Source organism: Aspergillus foveolatus (genome assembly GCF_047715535.1).
Source record: "Aspergillus foveolatus strain CBS 279.81 unplaced genomic scaffold BDW70scaffold_25, whole genome shotgun sequence".
NCBI classification, from domain to species: Eukaryota; Fungi; Ascomycota; class Eurotiomycetes; order Eurotiales; family Aspergillaceae; genus Aspergillus; species Aspergillus foveolatus.
In genome coordinates this window covers 102,005-126,051 of record NW_027396089.1, presented here as the reverse complement: position 1 = coordinate 126,051, position 24,047 = coordinate 102,005, and the positions used below count along the sequence as shown (strand labels likewise).

General features: G+C 52.1%; 10 protein-coding genes across 10 annotated transcripts; 5 read left to right on the top strand and 5 right to left on the bottom strand.

Moving 5' to 3' along the window:
• Positions 1-293: 293 nt before the first annotated feature.
• Positions 294-2,415, bottom strand: BDW70DRAFT_160147 (Hsp70 family protein; the record flags this gene model as incomplete). Its single annotated transcript, XM_073740796.1, has 7 exons — positions 294-629; positions 680-1,042; positions 1,086-1,185; positions 1,231-1,498; positions 1,543-1,609; positions 1,655-2,261; positions 2,306-2,415. 7 exons carry the CDS (start codon positions 2,413-2,415, stop codon positions 294-296), a joined length of 1,851 nt encoding a protein of 616 aa, XP_073595801.1.
• A 1,043-nt stretch (positions 2,416-3,458) lies between these two features.
• On the top strand, positions 3,459-4,864 carry BDW70DRAFT_168302 (uncharacterized protein; the record flags this gene model as incomplete). Its single annotated transcript, XM_073742430.1, has 2 exons — positions 3,459-4,119; positions 4,168-4,864. 2 exons carry the CDS (start codon positions 3,459-3,461, stop codon positions 4,704-4,706), a joined length of 1,200 nt encoding a protein of 399 aa, XP_073595800.1. The 3' UTR covers positions 4,707-4,864.
• A 1,355-nt stretch (positions 4,865-6,219) lies between these two features.
• BDW70DRAFT_168301 (glycosyl hydrolases family 31-domain-containing protein) lies at positions 6,220-10,287 on the bottom strand (the record flags this gene model as incomplete). Its single annotated transcript, XM_073742429.1, has 7 exons — positions 6,220-7,428; positions 7,460-8,638; positions 8,907-8,990; positions 9,054-9,218; positions 9,250-9,769; positions 9,891-10,115; positions 10,160-10,287. The coding sequence occupies 7 exons, from the start codon at positions 10,285-10,287 to the stop codon at positions 6,220-6,222; spliced, it is 3,510 nt and encodes a 1,169-aa protein (XP_073595799.1).
• Positions 10,288-10,991: 704 nt separating this feature from the next.
• BDW70DRAFT_168300 (sodium:solute symporter family protein) lies at positions 10,992-13,179 on the top strand (the record flags this gene model as incomplete). Its single annotated transcript, XM_073742428.1, has 3 exons — positions 10,992-11,099; positions 11,146-11,320; positions 11,420-13,179. The coding sequence occupies 3 exons, from the start codon at positions 10,992-10,994 to the stop codon at positions 13,177-13,179; spliced, it is 2,043 nt and encodes a 680-aa protein (XP_073595798.1).
• BDW70DRAFT_136568 (GNAT family N-acetyltransferase) lies at positions 13,102-14,056 on the bottom strand. Its single transcript, XM_073736885.1, has 2 exons — positions 13,545-14,056; positions 13,102-13,477 (listed from the first exon to the last, which is right to left on the bottom strand). Exons 1-2 carry the CDS (start codon positions 13,936-13,938, stop codon positions 13,239-13,241), a joined length of 633 nt encoding a protein of 210 aa, XP_073595797.1. The 5' UTR covers positions 13,939-14,056; the 3' UTR covers positions 13,102-13,238.
• A 255-nt stretch (positions 14,057-14,311) lies between these two features.
• On the top strand, positions 14,312-16,174 carry BDW70DRAFT_53872 (S-adenosyl-L-methionine-dependent methyltransferase). The gene is made up of 4 exons (XM_073744235.1): positions 14,312-14,481; positions 14,533-15,656; positions 15,704-15,812; positions 15,862-16,174. The coding sequence occupies exons 1-4, from the start codon at positions 14,365-14,367 to the stop codon at positions 16,042-16,044; spliced, it is 1,533 nt and encodes a 510-aa protein (XP_073595796.1). The 5' UTR covers positions 14,312-14,364; the 3' UTR covers positions 16,045-16,174.
• Positions 16,175-16,304: 130 nt separating this feature from the next.
• On the bottom strand, positions 16,305-17,603 carry BDW70DRAFT_150415 (uncharacterized protein; the record flags this gene model as incomplete). The annotated part of the gene is made up of 3 exons (XM_073739155.1): positions 16,305-16,607; positions 16,647-17,434; positions 17,567-17,603. The coding sequence occupies 3 exons, from the start codon at positions 17,601-17,603 to the stop codon at positions 16,305-16,307; spliced, it is 1,128 nt and encodes a 375-aa protein (XP_073595795.1).
• Positions 17,604-18,084: 481 nt separating this feature from the next.
• On the top strand, positions 18,085-19,213 carry BDW70DRAFT_168299 (putative RTA1 domain protein; the record flags this gene model as incomplete). The annotated part of the gene is made up of 3 exons (XM_073742427.1): positions 18,085-18,103; positions 18,154-18,481; positions 18,541-19,213. 3 exons carry the CDS (start codon positions 18,085-18,087, stop codon positions 19,211-19,213), a joined length of 1,020 nt encoding a protein of 339 aa, XP_073595794.1.
• A 2,004-nt stretch (positions 19,214-21,217) lies between these two features.
• BDW70DRAFT_53864 (uncharacterized protein) lies at positions 21,218-22,146 on the top strand. The gene is made up of 3 exons (XM_073744234.1): positions 21,218-21,423; positions 21,477-21,713; positions 21,791-22,146. The coding sequence occupies exons 1-3, from the start codon at positions 21,301-21,303 to the stop codon at positions 21,842-21,844; spliced, it is 414 nt and encodes a 137-aa protein (XP_073595793.1). The 5' UTR covers positions 21,218-21,300; the 3' UTR covers positions 21,845-22,146.
• A 327-nt stretch (positions 22,147-22,473) lies between these two features.
• Positions 22,474-23,967, bottom strand: BDW70DRAFT_160136 (fungal specific transcription factor domain-containing protein; the record flags this gene model as incomplete). Its single annotated transcript, XM_073740795.1, has 1 exon — positions 22,474-23,967. One exon carries the CDS (start codon positions 23,965-23,967, stop codon positions 22,474-22,476), a length of 1,494 nt encoding a protein of 497 aa, XP_073595792.1.
• Positions 23,968-24,047: the final 80 nt, after the last annotated feature.

Below are 24,047 nucleotides of genomic sequence, written 5' to 3'. Positions count from 1 at the left end.
CAAATGTCGGTGCCTGGCCTCGGCCAGTCACAGTAAGCTGGCGGAGTTCCGCAGCGATCAGCATGAGTCTGACGATGGGTCTCTATTGGCTGTTCTTGGCCCATTGATGCTTCAGCTGGAAAAGCATATGCCTCGTAAGAGGGGGGATTCAATAGTAAACGTGGCGGGGAGCAAGGCTCTAGAGAGCTATCCCAGAGTTAGGGTAATAGGAGAGTCCATAGAAGACAGGCCTATAAAATACAGCTGAATCCTGGATACAACCAATAAACACTATGCAAACACCGAATTCAACTCTAAAACTTGACATTAGCATTTTGACTACCCATCCTCCTCCCCTCCACATATACAACAAACTGCACCGTCGCCCCGCTCGGCACCATCTCCAGATCAAACGACATTTTCTTCATCCAACTGCCCGTCTCTGCGGACCGGAAGTCTTCCAGGCTCTCAAACGGCACGTCAAGTGTACAGTCGATTTTGCAATGGCGTACCACGCTCTTTTCCAGTCGCGTGGGCGGGTCATGATCCTCGCATTCGTACAGTTCCACGCTGAATTGAGGACCGGGGTCTTTGCGATAGAGCCGGTAGAAGTTGTAACGGACTGGGTCGGTTGTTGAGACGTTATCGCCCTGAAGACGTTAGTAAATGATTCGAATAAGGAGCTGGAAAGGAGAGATACCCGTCTCAGGTACCAGTTCAACTGGTTGTTTGCACGCCACTCGCCTTCGTCCGGATACCAGGCTTTATCTTCGTCGAGGTGTTTGGCTGGGTCGAACGGGGCGTGGTAAACGATGCCGATGCTGGTCCTGGAAATGGAAGATGTCACGCTAATTGGTGCGGCCACCCCATAGCCGTTCTGCTGAGTGCCGCTGTTGTCGCTGCTGCCGTCAAGGAACCCTTTGTATACTGCGCCTTGACAGATTGCAGTCCGAGGGCGCATTCCACCAGACTGTAGGATTATGATTCCCGCACTAGAGTGTCGGTCTTTGAGATGTTCGTAGAGGTACGGGCTGGCGCCGAGACCGCCAACGAGGATGATGCCCTGCTCTTGTTAGAGGTGCCTTTAAGATCGGTAGGGGATATACCTTGACATGGAGGCCTTGGCTCGTTGCTTTGTTGATTTGGCCGTCGACGAGTTTGTCGATTCCGGCAAAAGACTCAGTAAATGCTTCTTGAATATGGGAGCTAGATGGTGTTAGACACAGACACAGCCAGGAGATTTGAGCGTACCTTGAGAAATGGATTCGACCCTTTTTGATAAACGGCTCGCGACTCATGTCGTCCAAGCTATTTTTCCCAAATGCTTCTGCTGGGATACTCACAATATACTCCTTTTTGGAGTTTTGCGGTTTAAACTGTGGCTTGATAGCGTGTTCCCATTCCCCTTTGATAATCTCTTTAATACCAGCCTTGCTGAGATGATCCCAGCGACGTCCAAGTCGTGATTTGCATGCGTGTTCGAAGGCTTCATCGATAAAGATACCACCACACAGACCGCCTAGACAGTTAGAATGAATAAGAGTAAAGGGTAGATATACTTACCAGTTCCTTCGACGGCTTCGTGCATTGCGATGGGATTGACAGAGGCAATCTCGTAACTGATCAAGTCCTACAACTGTGAGCTAGGAGATGAAGTTGGAGAGAAGCGACCTACAACGGTGCCACCACCCGCATCACAGATAACATAGACGTCACCCGGCTGAGTCCTACGACCAGGCTCACAAAGCGTGGATAATGCCGCAGCCTCCGGCTCGGGGACAAAGCTGAGCATAGTCTCCCCAGCGGGCCGACTGCTCAAGATTCCAGCTTGTCGAGCGGCCTCCTCCATCCCCTGTCTTGCATAACCCTTCCAGATGGCAGGCACTGTAATTACGACGTGGAACCGCAACGCATCAATAACATACTCACCGCGAGACTTTTTCACCGACTCCAAGATATGCGCCCACAAGAGGCGGAGATAATCGGCGATCAACCCAACTGCAGTCTTGCCCGTCTCCTTGAGCATCTTGCGTCCACGAAGAAGGAACTCAGACGAACGAGTCTCTTCACTCAGGTCCTCGTCTTTGACAAGAAGGAGCTTGAACCAGCGGACTGGATCTGCGTCATCGGGAATCTCATAGCCCCAGAAAATCTGGTCGTCTTCGTAAAATAACTCAGTAGGCGCTTTGCCCTCTTCTCTGCCGGTTCCCGGCCAACTGGTGATGAGATTGATCTGATCGCTAGCGAAATCTGCGACAGTTGCCCATGCGACGCCGGAATAACTTTACAATTAGCATCAGCGTGCGTAGAGTGCCTTGGGACTCACGTTGTGCCAAAGTCGATTCCAATGACCATGACATCGTCTTCGTCATCTTCGCTTGGGGTCGCAATCTTAGGGCGGTAGGCCAGAATCCCGTCAGAAGGCGTAAATGTCATCTTGATTTCTGAATGATGCGGTTTGAAGAAGGCAATCACGGAAGAAGGTAGCGTGAACTCCTTAGGTGCCTCCGGAAGAAATCTGGCTGCATGGCCGTGTTATATGGAAGCGCGCTCCTGACCCCGGTCGTTCAGCCTCGTGCAGCAAATTCCACCTTGCAGCCGGGAATTCTTACCAAGTTTGATGCTTCCCCATGCTAAAGATGCATGCGTCCACGGATGGCCCGCCAGTGGTAGCCCCAGGTGCAGCACTGGGCAGTCTGAAGAGTACAGCCTTTCGCGCACCTTGGCTAGACGATGCGACGGCCGCTGGTTGGTCGCTCAAACACGCTGATACCGTACGACGAGGCTGAAGCGGTGGTAACCAGGATACGACGGCCCAGGCAATGCAGGTTGGTGCTTTGTGCAATATTTACCGACGAGTGGCACCAATGGTTGAGCTTGCCATTGTCAGGCCGGAGCTCAAACTGCTTTTCAAGGCTGCCCTGGCCGTCATTTATAATCTATTTGACGGGGGGCACACACAACATAAGGCTGCTAGTCGATTGGTTCCCGATTTCTGCACAGCTGAGCAGTCGGCCACTGGTAATATATTCTATCCCCTCTTTGATCCCTAATCTGGGACAATTCAGTGAAAATGACCGAACCTCGTCGCAATCAGCTGAGACAAGGCTGAGGGGTCTCGCAACTGTCTAACAGATTTCACCTTCGTCCAACTCACCACATTACCAATTGCACCAGCGCCAAACGTAAAACTTCACGATAACTCAATCCCCTCGCGCAACATGACGCAAACTCCACCTTCCCACAGCGTTGACGACGGCCAGAGGCCTGATAATCAAGATACCGAGATGCCAGACGCAGACTCCCCACGAGGCCTCGCAGATCGGCGAACAGATATATCGGCGCGAGTTCATCATCAAGCCCACGCTGCCGTAATCGCGGCCACAGCAGTCAGTGAAAAGTTCGCCGCGACGTTTTGGGGGAAGCCTGAGATGAAAGCCTCATGTGCGCCCCCGCCTCCACCACATCGGATCCTGCAGATGCCAGACCCGGCGCAGAACCCGACCGACGAATACTCGGACACGACGAAACCAGTGGACAAAACCGAGGTTGACCCAGCTTATAAAGACGATGAGGCAGCATGTAGAGTACTGGCAGAGGAAATGAGGCGGAGGATCGAGCAGCTCGAGAGTGATCTTGCGAATGCGCCGTCGCCCGATTCCGTCCGCGCCTTAGAACGTTCGCTTCAGGCAGAAAGCGCCCAGCGAGAACGAATGCAGCAAGAGGTCCGCCAGAAGCAGAGCGAATTAGACGTGCTGCGGAAGCGCTGGAAGCAAGCCGCGCGAGAGCTGGACAAGGCGCGGTCCCAGAGCCAGGGGTTTTATCAAGTGACGGATAACTATCTCATTGAGCTGACAACTCGCTTGCGGTATAATATCAAGAATTTTGCGGTTCAATATTTCGATGGTGAACTGAAGGGGCCGAGACCAAGATTCGACAAGCCAAAAATATGGGATAAGTACATGCAGACAATCACTCCGGAGCCCTTGGACTGTGAGGTTCTCATGTTATCGGAACGAAGACCAAGCGCTGTCCAAGCGTTCATCTGGCGGTTTCTTGTCGGTGACGTTTTTGACCGTTTTCGATGGGCTGGCGAGCTGGGTGTCACGCTGCGGAGAATGTGCCATGAGTTAAGACCTGGTATGCGAATCCATCATATAGCCATCCCTCGCTAACTCCATAAAGAAGGGAAGTATCAAGACTCCATGTGTCCTATCGTCCCTGATGAAGAGCGCAAATTCCAGATGTGGCTTGCAAGCACAACAGCAATGGTCCTAGACGCTGGAAGCGCACCGAATAAATCGCAGATATTTACAGAAAAGGTCCATAGAACCAACGACACGCTGACTAGGAAGATGCGCGAAGTACTTGACCATTACCTCGTGGTAAATGATCCAGCGTATCCTCTGGAGCTGGCGCGGATCGTCGAGGAGGCCGTGAAGTTCGATACAGAGATCAGTCGCCAGGTCGCGCGCGTGGAATGGGTGTTTCCAGCGGCGGCAAATGAGATTCCATTTGATCCAGAGATAATGAGGCTGGGGACAGGAGAGACGGGAGCCAAAGAGGAGAAGCAGCTGGTGCGGCTGGTGGTCTGCCCGGCGATGAAGAAGCGCGGCAAGTCGACGGGTGACGATTTTGGGTTACCCTCTACTTTGCTGGTCCCTATGGAAGTTTCATGCGAGGCAATCAAGAGAAACGAGGCGAGTGCGCGCAAGACCACTGTTTGAAGGTGTATTTATGTACCCTTAGGACTGGCTGCGTCAGCCTGATAGTAGATCAGGCTATCCCACCGTCTGGCCGAGAGCGTACTCCTTCAGCCAGCAAGTTGCTCGCTCCATATAGCCTCTATATACGGCATTCTTTCTTGTGGTGTCGGCCCTTGTCGCGTTGATGACAGTTGAAGATTTTATGGATATACCTTGAAGAGCTGCATCCTCCGGTTATTTGAACAGGATTGTCACGTGCATTTCACCAGCTTGTAGCGGAATGAAGTTATTCCGAGTCGTTACCATTTCAGGAACGTCATAACATCTTCGACCACCATGGGCCAATAAACCCTCCTACACTCTTCGATGAGGCCGGCACAATATTGTTTGAATTAGGCGTGGTGTCGGGCATACTAGGCTGAGGCTGTGAAAAAACTTTGACAGGATTTTCTGGATTTTCTTCGGGTGAGCTTCAGAGTTAACGAGACTAGGACATCCAGCGCTCATAGAGCCACCAACGCCCAAAATCGTTGAGCGCAATTTATACTGAAATCTCGCGCTGGTTGATTCATTGGGATTTTTTGGCTACTGGGTCCAGAATGATACCAAGGTCTGACGGGCCTCTCCGGATCCCCACCTCGAGAACCCATATCTGCCATGACGCCCTACTCCCCCCATGAAACAGTATGCTCAAGGTCTCAAGGTCCGAACGGGCAGCCGGCGATGTGTCGTCATGATAGTATGAAGCACGAGCTTCAATGCTGGGAGTCGTATCGTAACGAGTTTTGCGAATCTTGGACGACTGGGCCAGCACAAAAGGAAAGGCGTTTAATTCGAGGTTAGAGAGCTTGACAACCGAGTCAAACGCGCTCAACGTGACGCTGATCTCGGCGACTAAGTCGTCCGTGTCGACTGCCTTATGGCCGACATTTCTTGTTCGCCTTGATCGATCTGGACAACCTTGTTGCAATGAGGCCGGCGCAAAAATAGGCCTGCTATACGAGGGGTATCGGGAAGGCTGTGGCTGCCATCCGAGGCCAGCTCGCCAGACTCAAAACAAGGAACGAGGCCTGCAAGCTCGGCTCTCTCCTGTGGATGCGTTCACCTTATTTCCCAGGGGGTCATCTAACACATCGGGAGAGATCAGAGGCTCGCAAAGCACACTCTGTGTACGGCATTGTTCGCGAGGAACTAGCCACGCCGACTCATCCCAAGAAGCCATCACGTACGTAAAAGTAAAATTATGACGCGCTCGTAGATTTCTCCGCCTTAGTTTTTAAGACATGGACATAAGGACAAGACCAGTCACTCGGGCGGCAGAGGGCGATGAAGCCTGTGGAGTTTTCTATGGACTGAACTTTTCACAAGTCGTGTGTCAATGGACGTGCCTGAAAGCCGTACTAATAATATTTCCTCAGTCAGTTTTATTAACATACCGGAGTGCAATAAATATATTCTTCTTGCCAGTCTTAACCCTAATTTAACACTATACTATTTACTGGCCGTTACGCCCCTTGGAGTTTTACCACAACGTCTACCCAGGACAGGGCCTGCTGTCTGCCGCGATCAACTCAACGAGCGGACCAACTATGGCTTCATCGTACCCTAAAGCCAATAGCGACGAGATTATGCTGAGCGGGCGTCCCTTTCCCTCTTCGATGGCGTTCCACAGCTGGTCCTTCATCCTTACCTCGGCCTGATATCCTCTAATGAGTTCTTCTAGACGAGCGGTATGGTCGAGGACTCCAAGCTGTGGATCTGGTCCCAGGCTGATAGTGATTGTAGTCGGCCGAAGAGATACGAACCCTGAGAAAAAGATCGAGAGACAGGGCTTGTTGCTATATCGGTCCAGTCGAACGTCAATGCCGTCATTTGTTAGGTCCCTGCCATCGGCCAGCACTCTGATGCCCTGCGGTATTAAGTTCATACCAAGGAAGCGGAGATTGAGATTGAGCTTGCCGGCAGGAATGCGAGCAGTTAGTTCTCCTGTAGCTTGTTTGAAGTCGATAGTCCATGCTACTCGTAAGTTCGGAGCATGTGTGACTTGTTCCTTGAACAGGCTGAAGTCGTCATCCACCACGTTCTCTATCAGGCTTGCCCGGCCATCTTTCCCCACTATGACGAGTGCCTCAATCCCTGGTGGGTTTAAGCAACCATTTCCGGGATATGCTTCAGACGTTAGAGTCACGATCGACCCTTCCGGTGCTAAGACTGGGTATTTATCTATGGGCCGATAGAAGGTCACCATTCGGCCACCATCGTAAACCGTTCCGCAGAAGATATCCACAAATCGTCCTCCCGGTGGGAGCCATGCCTTGACGGACGCCAGATTGGTCTGCTTATCTCGCGGTCGTACAATAGGGGCGACTAGTAACTCGGAACCGAGGAAGTATTGGTTCGGCACTTTATACGCATTGGGTTCGTTTGGCCAGGACCAGTACATGGGCTGCACCAGTGGCTCGTCATTGGAAGATCCAGTAACATTCTGCGTGTAAAGGTACGGCACGAGGCGATGCCTGAATCTCAGAAACTCGGCCATGACTCTGGAACACTCGTCCCCGTAGAGCCATGGTTCCTTGGAATTCCAGCGCGAACTGGTAGAGTGCAGTCGCATGACCGGAGAGAAAACACCCAGCTGCGTCCACCGGATGAGAAGCTCATCGTCTCGGATTCCACGGATATGGCCGCCGATATCGTGACTCCACCACCCAAAACCAATGTTAGAAGCCGTCGCATGTGAATTCTGGCTGGAAAGCGAGAGACTCCCAGGTCACGACGGTGTCGCCAGAGAAGCCGATAGGATACCGATGACTTCCGGGGCCGCCATACCGGGAGAATATAAGCGGCACGCTGCCAGTATGCTTACTATCAAGATACTGAAAGTGGTTCAATAACCATAGAGGATCGAAGCCGGGAATCTTGGAGTACGGCCCTTGCTGCCAGTCAATCCACCAAAAATCGCACACTTCCCTTTCTAGTCTGCGGTGCAAGATGCCAAAGTACGCCTCCATGAACTTTGGGCTTGCAGGGTCGAACAAGATTGGATTTCTGTCCCTTGTATCGTGGCCGAGAAAAAGTGCCATTTCCTCGTATGCAGCTTCGTGCGCGTGGATTCCACCATGCGGATGGTCATTCAACGTGATACGAAGCTGCCTTTTATGAATATCGCGCTTGAATCTCGCCGGATTGGGGAAAAGCTTCTCGTTCCAGGTATAGCCAGTCCACCCGGCATGGGGCACTCGCTCATCCGATACGTAATGCCAGTCCATATCGAGGACAGCAACGGACAATGGAATGCTATGCTCCCGGAACTTGTCCACCAGTGCGATATATTCGTCCTGGTGGTACGCAAAGTATCGACTCCACCAATTGCCAAGGACGAAGCGTGGTACGACAGGCTGCTTTCCAGACACGGCATAAAATGCTTTGATGGCAGCCTTATAATCGCGACCATAGCAGAAGAGGTAGCAGTCAGCCCTATCTCCAGCCTGTCTGGACGCGACGAAGCCCTTGCCGTCAAATAGCATGCTTTCCGAGTCGTCAATCACAGCATATCCCGCTTTGGAGAGCACGCCCTGCCCCATATCGCAACGACCGTCAACACCATCCAATGTCCTAGCGGTGCCTCCAAGATTAAATTCGGTAGGGGTACCAAACCTCCAGGGCGTGCCATACTTAACGCTCTTGCCGCTGAAGTGGACGATGAGACTCTCCGGGCTGAATTTCTGTTTCGTGTAGCTCACGTGGAAATACTCCGTGATGATTTCAAGCTCGTCATCATCCACGATTCGAAATCTAGGCACGGGGAATTCGCGATTGATTGCGAAGGTCGACGCCCTGTCCTCGAAATGGCCATCTTCTGCCCACTCAAAGCGGATGAGGCGCTCGCTCAGGAGCGTGAACCGGTACTGGGCCCCTTGAACTACCGCGCCAGGGTTGGCTATAGGGTGAGTCTCGAATATATATGCTTCCATCATGTCTCTGATTCCTGAAAGGTGTGGAGGGCTTAGAGGGATTGAGAGAGTCGAAGACTAACATCAAGTCAACCCCGCAACCAAAAAGAAAAAGCATGATTACGACAACGCATGCAGGGCAACGCTTCTATCTCTAATTGGCCAAAGGGTCCCACGATTGATTAGGCTGTGGCTTCATTCTCGATTTACGGTGCAAATCTTATAGTTTCGCTGCGTGGTCCTCCAGATAAGCATCAAAGTTGAGCACTGCCTTGCCGAGGACCAGAGCGCCTTCTTCACAATCCTCCTTGTCACTCCATTCTTTCGCGCAATGACTGATTCCATCGTTTCCCTCGCACGAAGGTCATCGCTGTTGGACAATTGAGCCGAGTCATGGTCGAATCGTGGCCAGTACCCGTGCGTGATCCAATACCCCTATCACCGCAAGCTCGACGACACGGTCAACAGCCTCTGGCCAGAAATTGCCTGGCAAAAGATGAACTGGTCGACTTAACTTATACTCCAAGCCATGTAGAGAGGCAGTGCCCTTGACTGACCGGACAATATCAGCGCCCATATCCTGCTTCCCTGTGCATAAGACAGTAGACAACCTTCGTCTTCAACTGGATATTGCATGCACCCCAAGGCCCGCTTTGGATGTTGGTTACCGTGGTATATCCGTTATTCGTGTATGCCAGTGTTTCGAGCTGCGTCATGAGTTTCGCTGCGCCAGTTAATGCATTGCGCCGTCCATACATTGGGTACGTATTGGCATGGCCGTCCTCGCCGGCGAAGATCACCTCATAGTAGGTTATCCCATGCCACCCTTCAACCCAGCCGACCGGCTTGCCGGCCTTTTCCAAGTCCGTTGCCTGCTCAACGTGGACTTCAAAATGGGCCGAAATAGGAAACTCCTCGAATGTGTTTGGACCGTCGCCGACGTAGCCGATCTTCGCCAACTCGTCTCCCATGGTGATGCCAGAGCTATCATTTGAGAGGGACGCGTGCGCCTGCTCTACACCTGTTTGCCCTGTGTAAACGGTCGACGAGCCCAATGGGGAAAAGAAGCGTGCACCTTCTTCGTTGGTCCAGTTTAACAGGGCAAGGGGGCCACGTGTCTTGATGCCCGTTCTTTGAAGCTGCGTATGACTTCCAGACCCGACAGAACCTGTTCAGACGTTAAGCCTTGCCATGCCGTACAGTATTCACTTAGTAACGTACCCCGAGTGGCCTATTTCCCGCCCGTGGCTACTGTGTCAAGATGGCTCTCCCCATGGCAATCGGTGGCACCGTATAGTCCTCGCCGCTAAATACTGCATATTGACTGCCCCTCGCATTGACCCTGTATTCTGCACCCAGCTGCAGCACATGGCCCCGGAACCAGTCCCGGGCAAGCTTGTCATTCTCGTCCGCACATAATCGGGTCACCCCTCTTGGGGGTGGAGCGCTGTATTGGGGAGTGAAGTGAATATCATTCCTGCGCGGCGTCAGGCATGACGTGAGCCATCTATAGTTGCCTACATACCATAGACGCTCGCCTTTGATCCTGAGATTTTGCGCAGCTGGAACAGATTCCACCGGCAGGCTAGGGCAGCAGGTTGGCGGCCGGGTGGCAGAGAGACTCGCGCTCGAATCGCGTTTCTAAACATAGTGCTGTCTAGCCTCAAGACCATAGCCATCATGCCTCCATTATATTCTAGTGGAGACTACGATAAGCGGAATGAGGGGAAGTTGGAGAAGCAGGGCGGGATAACGACCGCACCACCGAATCTGGCCGCTTGCTGCACCAGTTCAATGGAGATGCGATCTTCGAGTTGGAGGGATGGATGACAGACGATTTAAGCAGATTGGATTGGCCGAGTATCCGCAACCTTTGTCCCAGCTAGGGTCAGTTGGAGATGGGCTTATCAGTTTGGGGTATTATCTAGAAATTTGGAATATGTCTCAGTCTTTCATTTTGCAGATAGATCGTCCCGACTCTCATGCTGATGCAGGATAACAGCTCTAAGGCTATCAATACCTAACCAACCAAGCATCGAGTGATCGACGGTGGGCCGCGTGTGATAACAGCCACGGCGTCGACTGGACGGCTCGCCGTCCTTCCATTCAGCTGCCCTATCAGATACCCATCATCGCTTCTAGATTTGGGCCTTTGCTCTTTGCCGTCAGGGCTCCAGTTTGAGGTACTTGACCTCATCGGGAAGGTAGATTGAGTGATATCAGTTCCTGGTCGCCGCGATAAGTCAACAGACTTCCGCTGGTTGACCAGAGATCCGCTTGGGAGACAGCAATATAATGCCTTCGCCTTCCAGTCTATCAGCAGAGCTCTGTCACTGTGAGAAAACAATCCGCCATGAGCTCTACTGTCGCGCCTGTCCTTCCTCAAGGCGCAGGGTACGGCGTTGTCGTTGGCATTGGCCTCTTCTTCGCACTGCTTATGGCGTGTGTGTCATACCTCCAAGTATGCTATAACCAAACACGAGTAAGGGCGTTTCTGACATGACCAGAACCGATACACGCAGTATTCGACGAAAACTAGCGAGGAGTTCAATACAGCCAGTCGCAGCGTCAAGCCTGGCCTAATCGCTAATGGAGTGGTGTCCGCATGGACATGGGCAGCGACTCTGTTGCAGAGTAGCACAGTGGCTTATGAGTATGGAATCTCTGGTCCGTTCTGGGTAGGCGATCGCTTTTCCAGGTGATGATGTTGGTATACTGACTTGTAACAGTGTGAGTGCATACTGCTCCATACTACTGATGATTGATACTGATGTGTCCCAGACGCCGCCGGTTCAACCGTACAGATCTTCATGTTCTCCGTCTTAGCTTGCAAGATCAAGCAAAACGCCCCGTACTGCCATACGTTCCTTGAGATTGTTTATCATCGCTACGGGCAAGCGACGCATCTTGTGTTCGTATTTTTTGCCCTCATGACCAATACTCTCGTTGCGAGCCAGCTGCTGCTTGGAGGCAGTGCGGTCGTCACAGCCCTGACCGGCATGAACGTCTACGCGGCTGTCTTTTTGATCCCCCTTGGTGTCTGTATCTATGTCGTTCTCGGTGGCCTACGGGCGACGTTCCTATGTGATTACACTCACACAGTAATTGTCATGGTCATCATCCTCTACTTCATGTTCGACGTCTACGCGAGAAACGAGCTAATCGGTTCACCCTCCCAGATGTACGATCTCCTCAAGACAGCCGCAGTTGAACGTCCCGTGAAAGGGAACATAGAGGGGTCGTATGTCACGCTCAAATCCAACTCCGGTCTTGTGTTTGGTGTTATCGAGCTATGCACCGGCCTAAGCACGGTATTTCTCGATCAGGGCTACTGGCAGCGAGCCATAGCCAGTCGGCCCACCACTGCTGTCCGGGCCTATATCATGGGCGGCTTGTCCTGGTTCGCGATCCCCTTTGGATTCGCAACGACACTGGGTCTTGCCGCCGTAGCTTTAACGGACAACCCCCGGTTCCCGACTTACCCAAACAATATGACAAGCAGTCAGATCTCGGCAGGTCTCGCGGCTCCATTTGGCGCCACAGCCCTGGTCGGGAAGGGTGGTGCAACTGCCTTGCTTTTGACACTGTTCATGGCCGTCACCTCCTCCGCCTCGTCTCAACTTATCGCCGTGTCGTCGATCCTGACATTCGACATTTACAAAACCTACCTCAAGCCCAAGGCCACTCCCCAACAGCTCATCTTCGTCTCCCATATAATGATCTGCATCTTCGGCGTGGTCATGGCGTGCGTTGCCTGCCTCTGGAACGGCATCGGGATCGACCTGGGCTGGCTTTTCCTGGTAATGGGTCTCTTGATTGGCGGTGCGGTCTTCCCGGCCGCATTCACCATCCTCTGGAAAGGCCAGACGCGCCTAGGTGCTGTCTGCGGTGCAATTGGCGGCCTGGCAGCTGGGCTGATTGCCTGGCTGGTCGAAGCCAAAGTATACTATGGCGAACTCACCGTGGCTACAACGGGTGCCAATTACCCCACATTGGCCGGGAACATGGCGAGCGTGCTGACCGGTCTCATTCTGACTGTTGGAATCTCTCTTCTCAGGCCGGATGATTTCGACTGGGAAAAGACCCGAGCTATTAACACGCCAGCCACATATAACCCGGAACCCGTCATCGAATCTAAACACCCCATGACAATTGAGACGACGCGTGCTGACCAAAGTGAGAAAACAGCAAACTCAGCAGTCGTCGAGTATCCAAAAGCTCTACAGAAAACATTTGTCATGGCCATCGTTGTATCTGCCGTTCTGTCGCTGATCATGGATATCGTTATCCCGATTCCTATGTTTCTTAGCCATTATATCTTCTCCAAGGGCTTCTTTACGGCGTGGGTAATAATCTCGTTTCTCTGGGTATTTGCCGCCTTTTTCCTCTGTGGGATTTTGCCAGTCGTTGAGACGAGGAGGTTCTGGGCGATGCTGTTTAAGAGGATGTTTGGGAGGAAGGTGGTTTTGGATGCGCAAGGGCAGCAGGGACAGAGTTCTAGAGACGACGCGGAGTCCGCGAGGAAGGACTCAAAAGCCTAGCAGCTACCAACGGCACATAAGATGTCTTCTGCACGATGGTGTATTTACAGAATATGAGTTCATCCCCTCGATAGCCCCGCCACTGGTCGCACCATCGACGTCTCGTGGTACCCAGGGACAACCTCGTAGCTATTCAGGGCTCTGCAGCCATGCTTCTCATACAGCCCGCGACCTGCCGGTGACGCCGAAATGAACGTAATAAGCCGCTTCTCGTCGGCCCTGTCGAGACCCCATTTCAGCAATTTAGCCCCCAGCCCACGACGACCGAACGCAGGGTCTACCGCGAGCATATAAAGACCTGCGGTTTTATATTAGACACTCCATTCATTCAATTAATTTATTTGGAAGGGGCGGGAAGGACGCACAATAATGAGGTTGGTCCCCAATCGCCGTCTGCCTTTCGCGTTCCACACTGGAAAAGAACCTCTCGCAGAGCTCGCTGTCACTGCTAGACGGCCACTCGACTTCCTCCTTTTTATGCTCATTAGAGTCAGACGTGCCGCTGTAGAAGTTCCAGAGCGCAAACCCCGCAATCACGGGTTCCTGGTCTGGTACTGTCGCCACGATTTTGATCATATCCTTTCCTTGTCCAGATTGCGCTTCTTCGGCGGACCTTGTAAAGCGCGCAGTTTGAAATGCCTCTGATTCCTTGGTGCGGGGCATGATACGCTGGCTGAGGCTGTTGGTGAAGGCAGAGAAATATATTTCAGCTATGCGGGGAGCGTCCTCTGGGAGAACGGGCTCAATGGCGAAGTCCATGTTGCCTGCTTTCTTACTAGAGAGAGAAATGGGATGTTATATCCGCAATCTGAATATTGGTATGGCTCTTGGTCTGATCTGTGTGTAATGACTGCGAGCCTAGACCGTAGCGTACAGCCGTGTCAGGTATTTGTTTATTCTGGCCAGGCCGCCATGTGGCCATTCCAATGTGGCTGCAGCCTAACGGGAGATCACGTTATTGGGCGGGACCTGATCGGTGAAGCATTGTTCCGGGAGATTGCGTAGTGCCTGGCAGTTGAGGCGGGTGCCTGAGGCTGGACTGTGGCACGTGCGAGGCCGATCAGCGGTGAAACACCCAACCCAAAACATTCCAACCAGCTTGTTGTCCTCAACTCCCCTCCATCCCTTCCGTCTTCACTCTCAATTGAACAACGGGGGATCCTAGAGGTCAAAAATCAATTGACGATGAGCGAAGAAAAGAAAACAGTCGAGCTCTCAGGCGATATCGACTTCATTGAGACTCCGCCAGCCAAAGCCTCCCAATTTGAGACCGGCGAGGATTGCGGAATTGAGGTGACCAAGGTTAGCCTCCCTCCTTCCAGGTGTTAGGATCGTCGCTGAATTATTTGTAAGGCCGCCGCCATCCACAACCCCCCATTGGCGGCCGACGGCCCCGGCAACGAGAGCTTCTCCAATTATCTACTTGGGGGCGCCCTCGTTGGAGTCCCGGCCTTCCTAACCTGGTTCTTTGGCGGTGGGGTCAAGACGTTCATTTTCTTCTTCCTGCTAAGCGTCCTTCCTGTCCTGGTGGCGTTTTGGACCTACGCCTCGACTTTCAGCCCGCGCACCAATGAGAAGGTGAAGCTTCCGGGCCGTCCGGTTGAGCACTACATCACCTTCAAGCGCGAAGAGGACAAGGTGAAATGGCATGGCAAGAACAAGATCCCCATGCAGACCTTTGCGGAAATGTACCTTGACGGCCTTGTGGATTTCAATGGCGACACTCTTGATGTTATGGAGTACCGCCACGATTGGGCCAACTTTTCGTTTACCTGGGACCTGTTCAAGTTTATTGTTGGCACCTTCTTTGTCGACGTTCTCTTCCACACCAAGGCTCAAGATGAGGAGCAGGTGCGTCCTAACTATGACAGCGGTAATGACCACTACGCTTGGTTCCTTGGTCCCCGTATGATCTACACATCCGGCATCATCTCGGACCCCGAAAAGGAGGAGACCCTGGAGGAAATGCAGGACAACAAGATGGCTATTGTTTGCGAAAAGATCGGTCTTAAGGAAGGCGAGACCATGCTCGACATCGGCTGCGGCTGGGGCACTCTAGCTAGATTCGCCAGTCTGAACTATGGCGCTAAAGTCACCGGACTCACCATTGCTGAGAACCAGACAGCCTGGGGAAATGACGCTCTCCGCAAGGCTGGCATTCCTGAGGAGCAGAGCAAGATCCTCTGCATGGACTACCGCGACGCCCCCCGCACCAAGTTTGACAAGATCACGCAGCTCGAAATGGGCGAACACGTTGGTATCCGCAGACTCACCGGTTTTTTCCGCCAGTGCTATGATATGCTTAAGGATGATGGCGCCATGTACGTTCAGCTTTCCGGTCTCCGACAGGCGTGGCAGTACGAAGACTTCATCTGGGGTTTGTATCTCAACAAGTACATTTTCCGCGGTGCGGACGCTTCGACTCCACTGTGGTATTACGTTAAGTGCTTGGAACAGGCCGGCTTTGAGGTCAAGGGGTAAGTCTCTTGTTTCTCATCAGTGGAAAAATTCTGATAGGGAATAGAATCGATACCGTGGGTGTTCATTACTCCGGTACCCTCTGGCGCTGGTACCGTAACTGGGTTGGTAACGTTGAGGCGATCAAGGCCAAGTACGGTCCTAGGTGGTACAGGGTGAGTTTGAATCTCTTTGATGTCGCGAATTCATGCTGACTGTTGATAGATCTGGGAACTGTTCCTCGCCTGGTCCGTCATCGCCTCTCGTCAAGGTTCCGCCACCTGCTACCAGATGGTCGTGGTTAAGAACCTGAATTCGACTCACCGCATCAACGGTGTTGCCTCTCAGTTTGGCCTCGCCGGTGCCCTTGCGGCTAGCCGCGCTGCTGGCAAGTCTCGGCTGCCTTGAGCTGCTGTTGGTGAATCTGTTATCGGACATAGTCAAGGGGCTCCAGGGTGCGACCCCGAGCGGGCCTGTGAAACGGCGAAGTGATTGTAGGACCTATAGATAATGAGTTGACGCCACCCTGCCAGACCATTCCTATATTAATTGGCGTGACAACGGGCCTAGGAAAAGAATGTTGGCTATCGAAAGAGCTATGTATTATATGGTGTGATGTACGACACGATTATGGAACAAAAATATAGAAAATGAACGGTGATATCATGTTACCCAAACCTCATACCCAGTCGAAGATACTCGAGCCATTGACTCCACTCTGGTCCAAGATACTCTTCGATCATACCAAGGATGTGCTGCCCCGCCCCTCCGACCTGCCATATATGTCGCCCGTGGTGCAGCAGGAACGCGTAATAAGCTAAGATAACAAGAGCCTGCGCTCGCTTCTTCGCCAGCAAGCCACTAAACTCAGACGGGACAAGTACATTCCACAAAAAGAGCATCTGATAGCGCATATTCTCGTTCTCCCCAGTGGAAAGCGCATCGAATCCGAGTTGCAAGTATCTGATTGCCTGCTGACATGCCTCCTTCTCTTCCTGCTCGAGACTGACTGAGCTGGCGACCAGGGCTTGCAACTGTCGACACTCATCGCCTTTCGGCTCCTGTGACGTGAAAGCCCGGCTTCGCGAAAGGACCGGAGCGAGCTCCGTCCCCATGAGAAGCGACCAACCACCTATTGCCACCGTGTACACCCCTCGATGCGTCTCGAGGCACTGGATGTACCGGTTCAAGAACGAATCTAAGCCACTGCTACGGCAGCCTGGAGGCTGAACGCTTCCTGATAGCGCGAGGGTAAGCGTATCGGTTAGAAGATGGTGACCTAGAACAACCGAGAAAAGACAAACCGCGACACAGTTAGACGCAGTGATCTGGACTTTCCCTGCATTGAACAGCGAGAGTGCCCGTGTTTGCAGGCTGGTCGCTTGATGCAGATGGTATGCTCTCTTGTCGGGGTGGAGGTACGCCAAGTGTCTTGCTGAGAAAGCGAGCAGTTGGTAAAGAAGATACGGCGATGTCAGCCCAATGCCAAGTGTTCTTGACACAGTAGCCTGATAAGGCTCGAAGCCGTCGCCGAGACTGAATACATCTGTCGCTCGGGAAGAGGTCAGATGGATGAGGAGTTCGGTGTGTTGGAGGTTTATCGGGTCGTCTATGCTCTGGGCGCGAGAAATACCCTGCCCTTCATTCTGATCCCAAGAAGGAGAGGGCCTTGGGCTTCTGTGAGTCGTGGGGGACGGCTCTGCTGGTGCTAGGGCTTCCGATGCAAAGCTGCATTCCCGGCTTGACATGGTGCATAGGAGGCATCTTGGCCGCTGTTCGTCGCACTGGCACCGACAGTCTGGTTAGTTTCAACTCTGCTCGAGTTATAGCAGGAAATTACCTTGACGTGCCGTCGCTTGCTGCATTGTTGTTAGTAGATCACCACCAACGAATAGAAACTGAGACAGGCAGATAGCTAACCATTCCACACACCCACCCCGGGACTTCTTGTGGCTGCGCCGCAGCATCGTACCGCAGCTCCGGACTCTGTTGACTGGTCTATTGCTCGAACACGCGTATTACGTTGTAGAGGGATTCAGACGTGGAGGGGAGGGGTCAACTGATATGCTTGGGCCCTCGTTACAGCTGCTCCGTCCCATCCTACTTGGCATTTAGGCAGTCATTTAGTTAATAAAGGGCCTCGCTTAGCTAACACGCGTGTTCGGCTGGTTCCGAGGCTGGGCGTTCTAGTTGAGATATTCCGATTGGTTTGATACGAAGTAAAATCCGCTTGCTTACTGTGGACCTTATTTCTCTTTCTCGCCGAGTCCTGGATATTGTCTAGAGTATCCAGGCTGAACCGAACCGTCACTTAAAGAGGAGGACATGGGATTATCATGCGCTTGCGGCATAGCTATAAATTCCGCAGCGCCTCTACCCTTCTCTCAAGATGTCCACGACCCCCGCTATACCTCTCGTACGTCTCGCTATCCCCGGCTGAAGTGCAAGATGGCCAACGGTGAGCCTAGTACGTATTCCACGCTCCCTATGATGGGTTCGGTCTCACGTTGTATGCAGTTCTCTGGAGTCTCTATGTCTACGCCCCAAACAAAGGAGCGCCAGTCTTCTTCACCATCGCCTACGCGATATCTGCCGCAGCGCATATATGGCAGTGCCAGTACGTACATTTTGCCACTGAGTCTCTTGGCCATCTGTTGATTGCAGTGACAATCTTCAGTCAATACCGGTCCTGGAGGCTGCTCGGCCTCTACCCCCTCAGCGGCGTGCTCTTTGCACTCGGCTACGCATTGCGGGAATACGGAGCGTACCACTATCTATACGATGAGGAAAACTCGACAATCTTGATCGTTTTTATTCTGAGCCAGGTGTTCATTTATGTTTGTCCGTTCGTAGCCTGCTCCTGCGTTACTACCACCTGGATCCATCACTCACTGACTTACCAAGGCCACTGCTTGAACTCGCCAACTACCATGTTCTCGGCCGGATATTCCACTATGTACCCCATCTAGCTCCCCTACCCCCGAATCGAGTGATGTCCACCTTCGGCGCGTTGATGGCCCTGGTAGAGCTACTGAACGCCCTCGGCGTCTCGCTCTCCTCTAACCCATCTTCATCAACGAGTCAACAGAGCATGGGGAGTCATCTGACTATTGCTGCGCTCGCGATGCAGCTTGCGGTGATTCTGTCCTTTGTCGTTCTCGCGGGAATATTCCACTGGCGACTCACTAAAGAAGTGATTCCTGCTAGGAAGGCCATATTGCTTCTTTACACGCTCTACATGAGCATGTCGCTCATTCTCGTCCGGTGTATCTACCGCCTGATCGAACATACGGGGCATACAACAGTAGATATAAACGATATGGAAGTGCTCAAGTCGTTGACCCCCGTCCTGCGCTATGAGTGGTTCTTCTACGTCTTCGAAGCAACACTCATGCTGCTCAACATGGTGCTATGGAATGTATGGCATCCTGGGCGTCATTTGCCGGCCAATGTTCGAGTTTATCTCGGGAGGGATGGGAGGGAGGCTGTACGGGAGGAAGGCGAGGATAGGAGGACAGTGCTCGCAAAGACGGTCTCCGTCTTGAGCTTTGGGGTTCTGTGTAAGAGAGAGAAGTAGGTATGGGTGTGGTGGAGGGCGCGAGGGAGGGCGAGGATGGTGTGAGATCTTATTGGACTCTAGGTCCCGACGACGAGCTGTGTCAGGCCCAGTATTCTATTCGCAGTTATAGTTCTGACTCTGAGCATGCTTTGCACAGTCGAGTTGGGACCGCTTAGAAAAACGGCTGTAACAGCAAAAGAGTCGGCAATGGTTGTATGACATACTGAGGAAACGCGTGTTACCAGCCCCAGGTCAGCGTCAGTACAAAAAGCAGCAGCCCCTGAAGCCCGCACTTGACAGCTTTAGCATATACAGAGTTACGAAGATTGAAACGTGATTATGCGTGACAGGAAATATGCTTGAAGACGAGCCAGAGGTTCGCCTGATGTTATAAGTGCTAGTCTACACAAAAGTGCCTAAAAAGTGCCAAAAAAAAATGGTAAGAGAACAGTTCCATTCGGCTGGATAAAATAATACCGCAGTCATAGCTTCTATCAGCTGCTGACGTATAATTCTAGTTCCAGGCGTGCCGCTGGAGGCGTAGCCCTGGCCATTACCACTCCCAGCGGTATATGACGAATTCAGCTCATGCAGGTCCTTGTGATGTTTCATGTAACCACCAGTGGAATTAACGGTTGCTCGATGAGCGAGAGTGCTACGACAGTAGCACGATTAGTGCTTAGATGTGCGGGTCCTGGCAGGACCGAAGGGTATCATGACGAGCCTCGCTGTTCCAGTTACATGATTCACGGTCATATCTCTCACAAGCGTGCTTCGGCTCTGGGTCAGCACTATAGAGTATTACTGTTGCGATGAATATACTCAATGCTGGTCCAAATTATCTTACTTGGTCGTCTCCAGCTCATAATGAAGGGTGAATTTTATAATTCATATTCTTCTTCTTAATATTCTTAGTATCTTTATTAAGCCCAATCTGCAGAGAATAGCACATGCCCTTTGATCTCCTGCTGACTGCTGGAGGTGTGCTTACAAGATAGGTAGCTGAAATAAGCCTTCTTACAAAAACTTATATCTTCGACTGGAAAATGTGGAGATGAAAACCGGCCTATAGAGAGCTCAAGGGATAGCCCTGAATAGTAAAGCAGCCCACAGTCGCCACCTACGTATGCTACCCCGTAGCGTTAAGCGGTTTCCTGTCGGCAACTGCGGGCCAGTTGACGGCGGCCTAGTTATTTTTAGGATTAGGGTGCTGAAGCTGGTAGTATCTATGATTTGCGAGGTTCGATTCTATTCTGTGCTTCTTTTGCCCGCGGCTAGATGACTGCTCTAGATACTTGAACAAGAGGTATAGAGTGCTAGTTAGGGCAAACCTGTGCCGTTATGGGGAAATGTAAACACCAACCTGAGGACGAATTCCATGAAAGGCCAGCTCCAAGGCCAGTCCTTCACTGGGCCTGAGTAATTCTCGGTGAGAGCGCTCATGTGATTCGCGTCCTGATTCAGGCCTCCCTCTCGAAATCATCTCCCTAAAAGCTAAGGGCTGATGTGAGACCGATTTAAGCTAAGAAAGAACAAGCAGCGCCAAGTGGCAGATATTAAGGAGCAGCCCGGCACTAAAATGCAGGTGGGTCAACAGCCCTTCCCTCCTATTTTTATTTTTACTGACAGCTCGGGAGCGAATGTCGGTGGCCTTGATCCAGTCATCGTTGACGAGTCCTGGGAGTGAGACTGAGGCCTGATCTGGCGGCTGAGGTGACTGACTGGCAGCCTGTCATAGACATGTCTCACCCCCGTGCGTCTCCCGGCGAGTACTCCGTCAGCCCCGGGACTGCGGATGTGGATCGGCACAGCTACTTCTCCTTTAAACTTGGTTGTCAGAGCACCCATTGTTGTGGAGACGACCAGCGGCGAATCAAATAGCTTTGCTTTTTTGGCGCTGAGATCATTTGTTTCACTCGTACTCTCTGCACAGTGGAGTGGTAAGCGGGTGCCCAGATGTCTAATATGTACAACCTACGGCACAGGATATAAAAGGGTCTGGCCACCCTTACAAGTCGTATAGTGCATCACAGCAACATCTCAATCTGCAATTAATTCGAATCTACAACAGCTCCTGTTCGGTGTATCAACAGTTAAAAGACAAAATGAAGATCTTCGCTCTCCTCACTTTTGCTGCCACAGCCCTTGCGCAGACTGCCGGCTTGAAGCTTCCTGGGGGCACCAATCTGACAGCCGGCAGCAACGTCGTTGTTCAAGTCACTCGGCCTGTACGTCAATTCCTGGCTCCCTGGTAAAGTGTACCATATTGACTCGTGTGCAGAACTCCCTTACCGGATCTACCGAGCTCGCGGTCGCAATCGGCCTGCAGTCCTGCCCCAAGGACCACTGCGTCCCTGCCGACGAGATGCTTGGTACTGCCCAGCTCTATCATGGCGACTTTAACCCGCAGTATCACGAGAGCTATCTCCCGCCGTACGAGAACTTCACGGTGACGATCCCCGCGTCTACTCCAAAGGGAAAGGCGGTCGTTGCCGTTGCGCACGCGGCTCTGGTTGGGGTATGTTCCTCCTCCATCTGATTTAGGAACCGTTTAGTCGAGAAGAGGAAGTGGATGAGTGCTGATCTGATTAACAGGCGTCGAATGTACCGCTCTTTGAGGTTCTGAACTCGACTGTCACCATTGCTTAAAGGACTAACGCATAGTGTGGATGCGGGGAGTGTGAGTGGTGGTATACAAGTTTTCTTTGCGTGTTGAGCTTTGCGTTGACCTTTTTGTGTCGATATTTCTTGATGGTATATAGAGAAATGCAGTTTAGATTTTGGTGACTGGTTTGCGAGCTTGTCTTGCTTGGTGACTCTATCTATCAATCCAGTGCTCCCTCCAGCATATGCTCAATTGAACTTAAGATGAGTGAGGGCTCTAGGTGGCGATGGAGAGCCATTATGAGCCACCTTGAACAGAATGTACGTACATCAGACGAAGACTCCGGCTATATACAATAATGAAATTAATGTTTCTTTTGTAGTACTGGATTTATTCGTAATTGCAGATAAGTGGCCGGCAAGAACAGAATAAAAGCCAAATGTGCACTGCCTCTGGTGGCCATTCGCCCTTGAGCGGTCTGTACGGCATGACTGCTGACCAGGTTCTGCAGTCATGCCTGCCAATACGTGTTATATACTACCAGCACAAGTCCAATATATGAATAGGTAACACTGTCTAGGAACAGCTGTATCTGCACTTCTATTGCTTAGCTAGATTCCAGAGCGAAATTAACGGATAATATGATTCGTAAACAAGTTTACCCCAGAGAAGATCAGAGACTGTGATCATTACAAGGCTGAGGACCGGATGAAGTCCCGGAGAAAGGGGTGTAGTCGAAAGTAGGATCATCGGGCATCATGAAATTAAGCTGCATGTGAGGATACAGATTTGAGCCCATGAATGCAGATCGCATCCTTGGAATCAGGTTCTCCGGCATGTCCAGCATGACTTCAGACCCAAAAGAGATTTCTTGTCCAAGAAATGCTGGAAGCCAATCATCCAGAACCCGCCAGTCTTCAGCCAGAAGGTCTCGGCCTGGTGAGAACCTGGAAGATGAATGTGGGAATGCAGAGACTAGCATATGATCCGTCGTCAGGTCTTCGCCACTTCCCACAGTTTGTTTTCTGAACGGCTCGGGTGAAGCGCGGCGTTGGCCATGCGCCGGCGGATTGCTGCCTGGAAAGAGTGAATCGAGTTGCTTGGTCACTTGTCGGTCCAGAATCTTCTTTATTCGGGACCGAATGATGTCAATGCTTCGATTTAGACCCGGCATGGTAGTAGACGTGCGTTGGAGAATATCCAGCAAGAACTTCAGCTCCGTCCACACGACTTGATCGGAAACGCTAGGCTCTTCATCTGAAGTTTCCAGCTGATACACTGCCGTCGTCGCCGCCGTGTATGTGCAATAACTGTTCATATAGGTGATGTGTTGGAACCCGAAAGTTTTTGTACACACTTGAAGCAGATGGTAGATCGTAGTTGTTGCGGAGCGACAGACTTTCCAACTCTTTCGTGCCGCGTCGGAGTCGCGCGCCTGTCCACTAACGACATAGGGACGATGAAGCGGAATCAGCGTAGTATGATACATTAAATTGAGGGATGTGACGTGCGGCGGGCGACTGATATCCGGGATCTTGTCGGAGGGTATCTGCAGAAACGATGGTAGGGCTTTGTACCATTCATGAAGGTCCGGATTGATCGCCATGAATGCCGCCGCCCGGGCGTCTAATGATGAACTTGGGTGGCTGGTAGGTTGCGGACTGTAGAGATCCAACATCACCCGCGATATAAGGACGCACAGTTTGCATAGTTGCGTGAAGCAAGAAACGACATGTCCTGGGGTTGGGGGGTAAGATGGGCGTTCGGCGGATGCCGGCTCAGGCCCGTAGAATGGTTCCCATAAGTCCTCTTCGGTAAAGTCATCAAGAAACTCGAGCGAGACGTTTTCGGCACCCATGGTGAAATTGGGCATTCTGCCCAGGTACAGGCTGATGTGTTTATCCCAGGCATATAGGCTCCAGAACAATCGTTTCCGAATCTCGACATCTTCCGCAGACAGCGAGGTCGAGTGTCGTTGTAGGTCATCGGAGGAAACGTGCAGTCCTAGGTCAATGGCCATGCGAAACGCCATGCCAGAGTAGAGCCATGCTGCTGAAGAACACCCGCAGGCTATATCCCGCGCGGACTGTTGCAACAACGCTTGGATTGTGGGGGCTGAAGGGGAATTGAGGGTCTCCAGCGCGAGTAGTGCCTTGGCATCTGACATGAGCCGGTTACTAAACTGGGAAAACGTCTCTGCGTAGCTGTCTGGGCTCCAGAATGCCTCCGGGGCGGATGAATCGACAG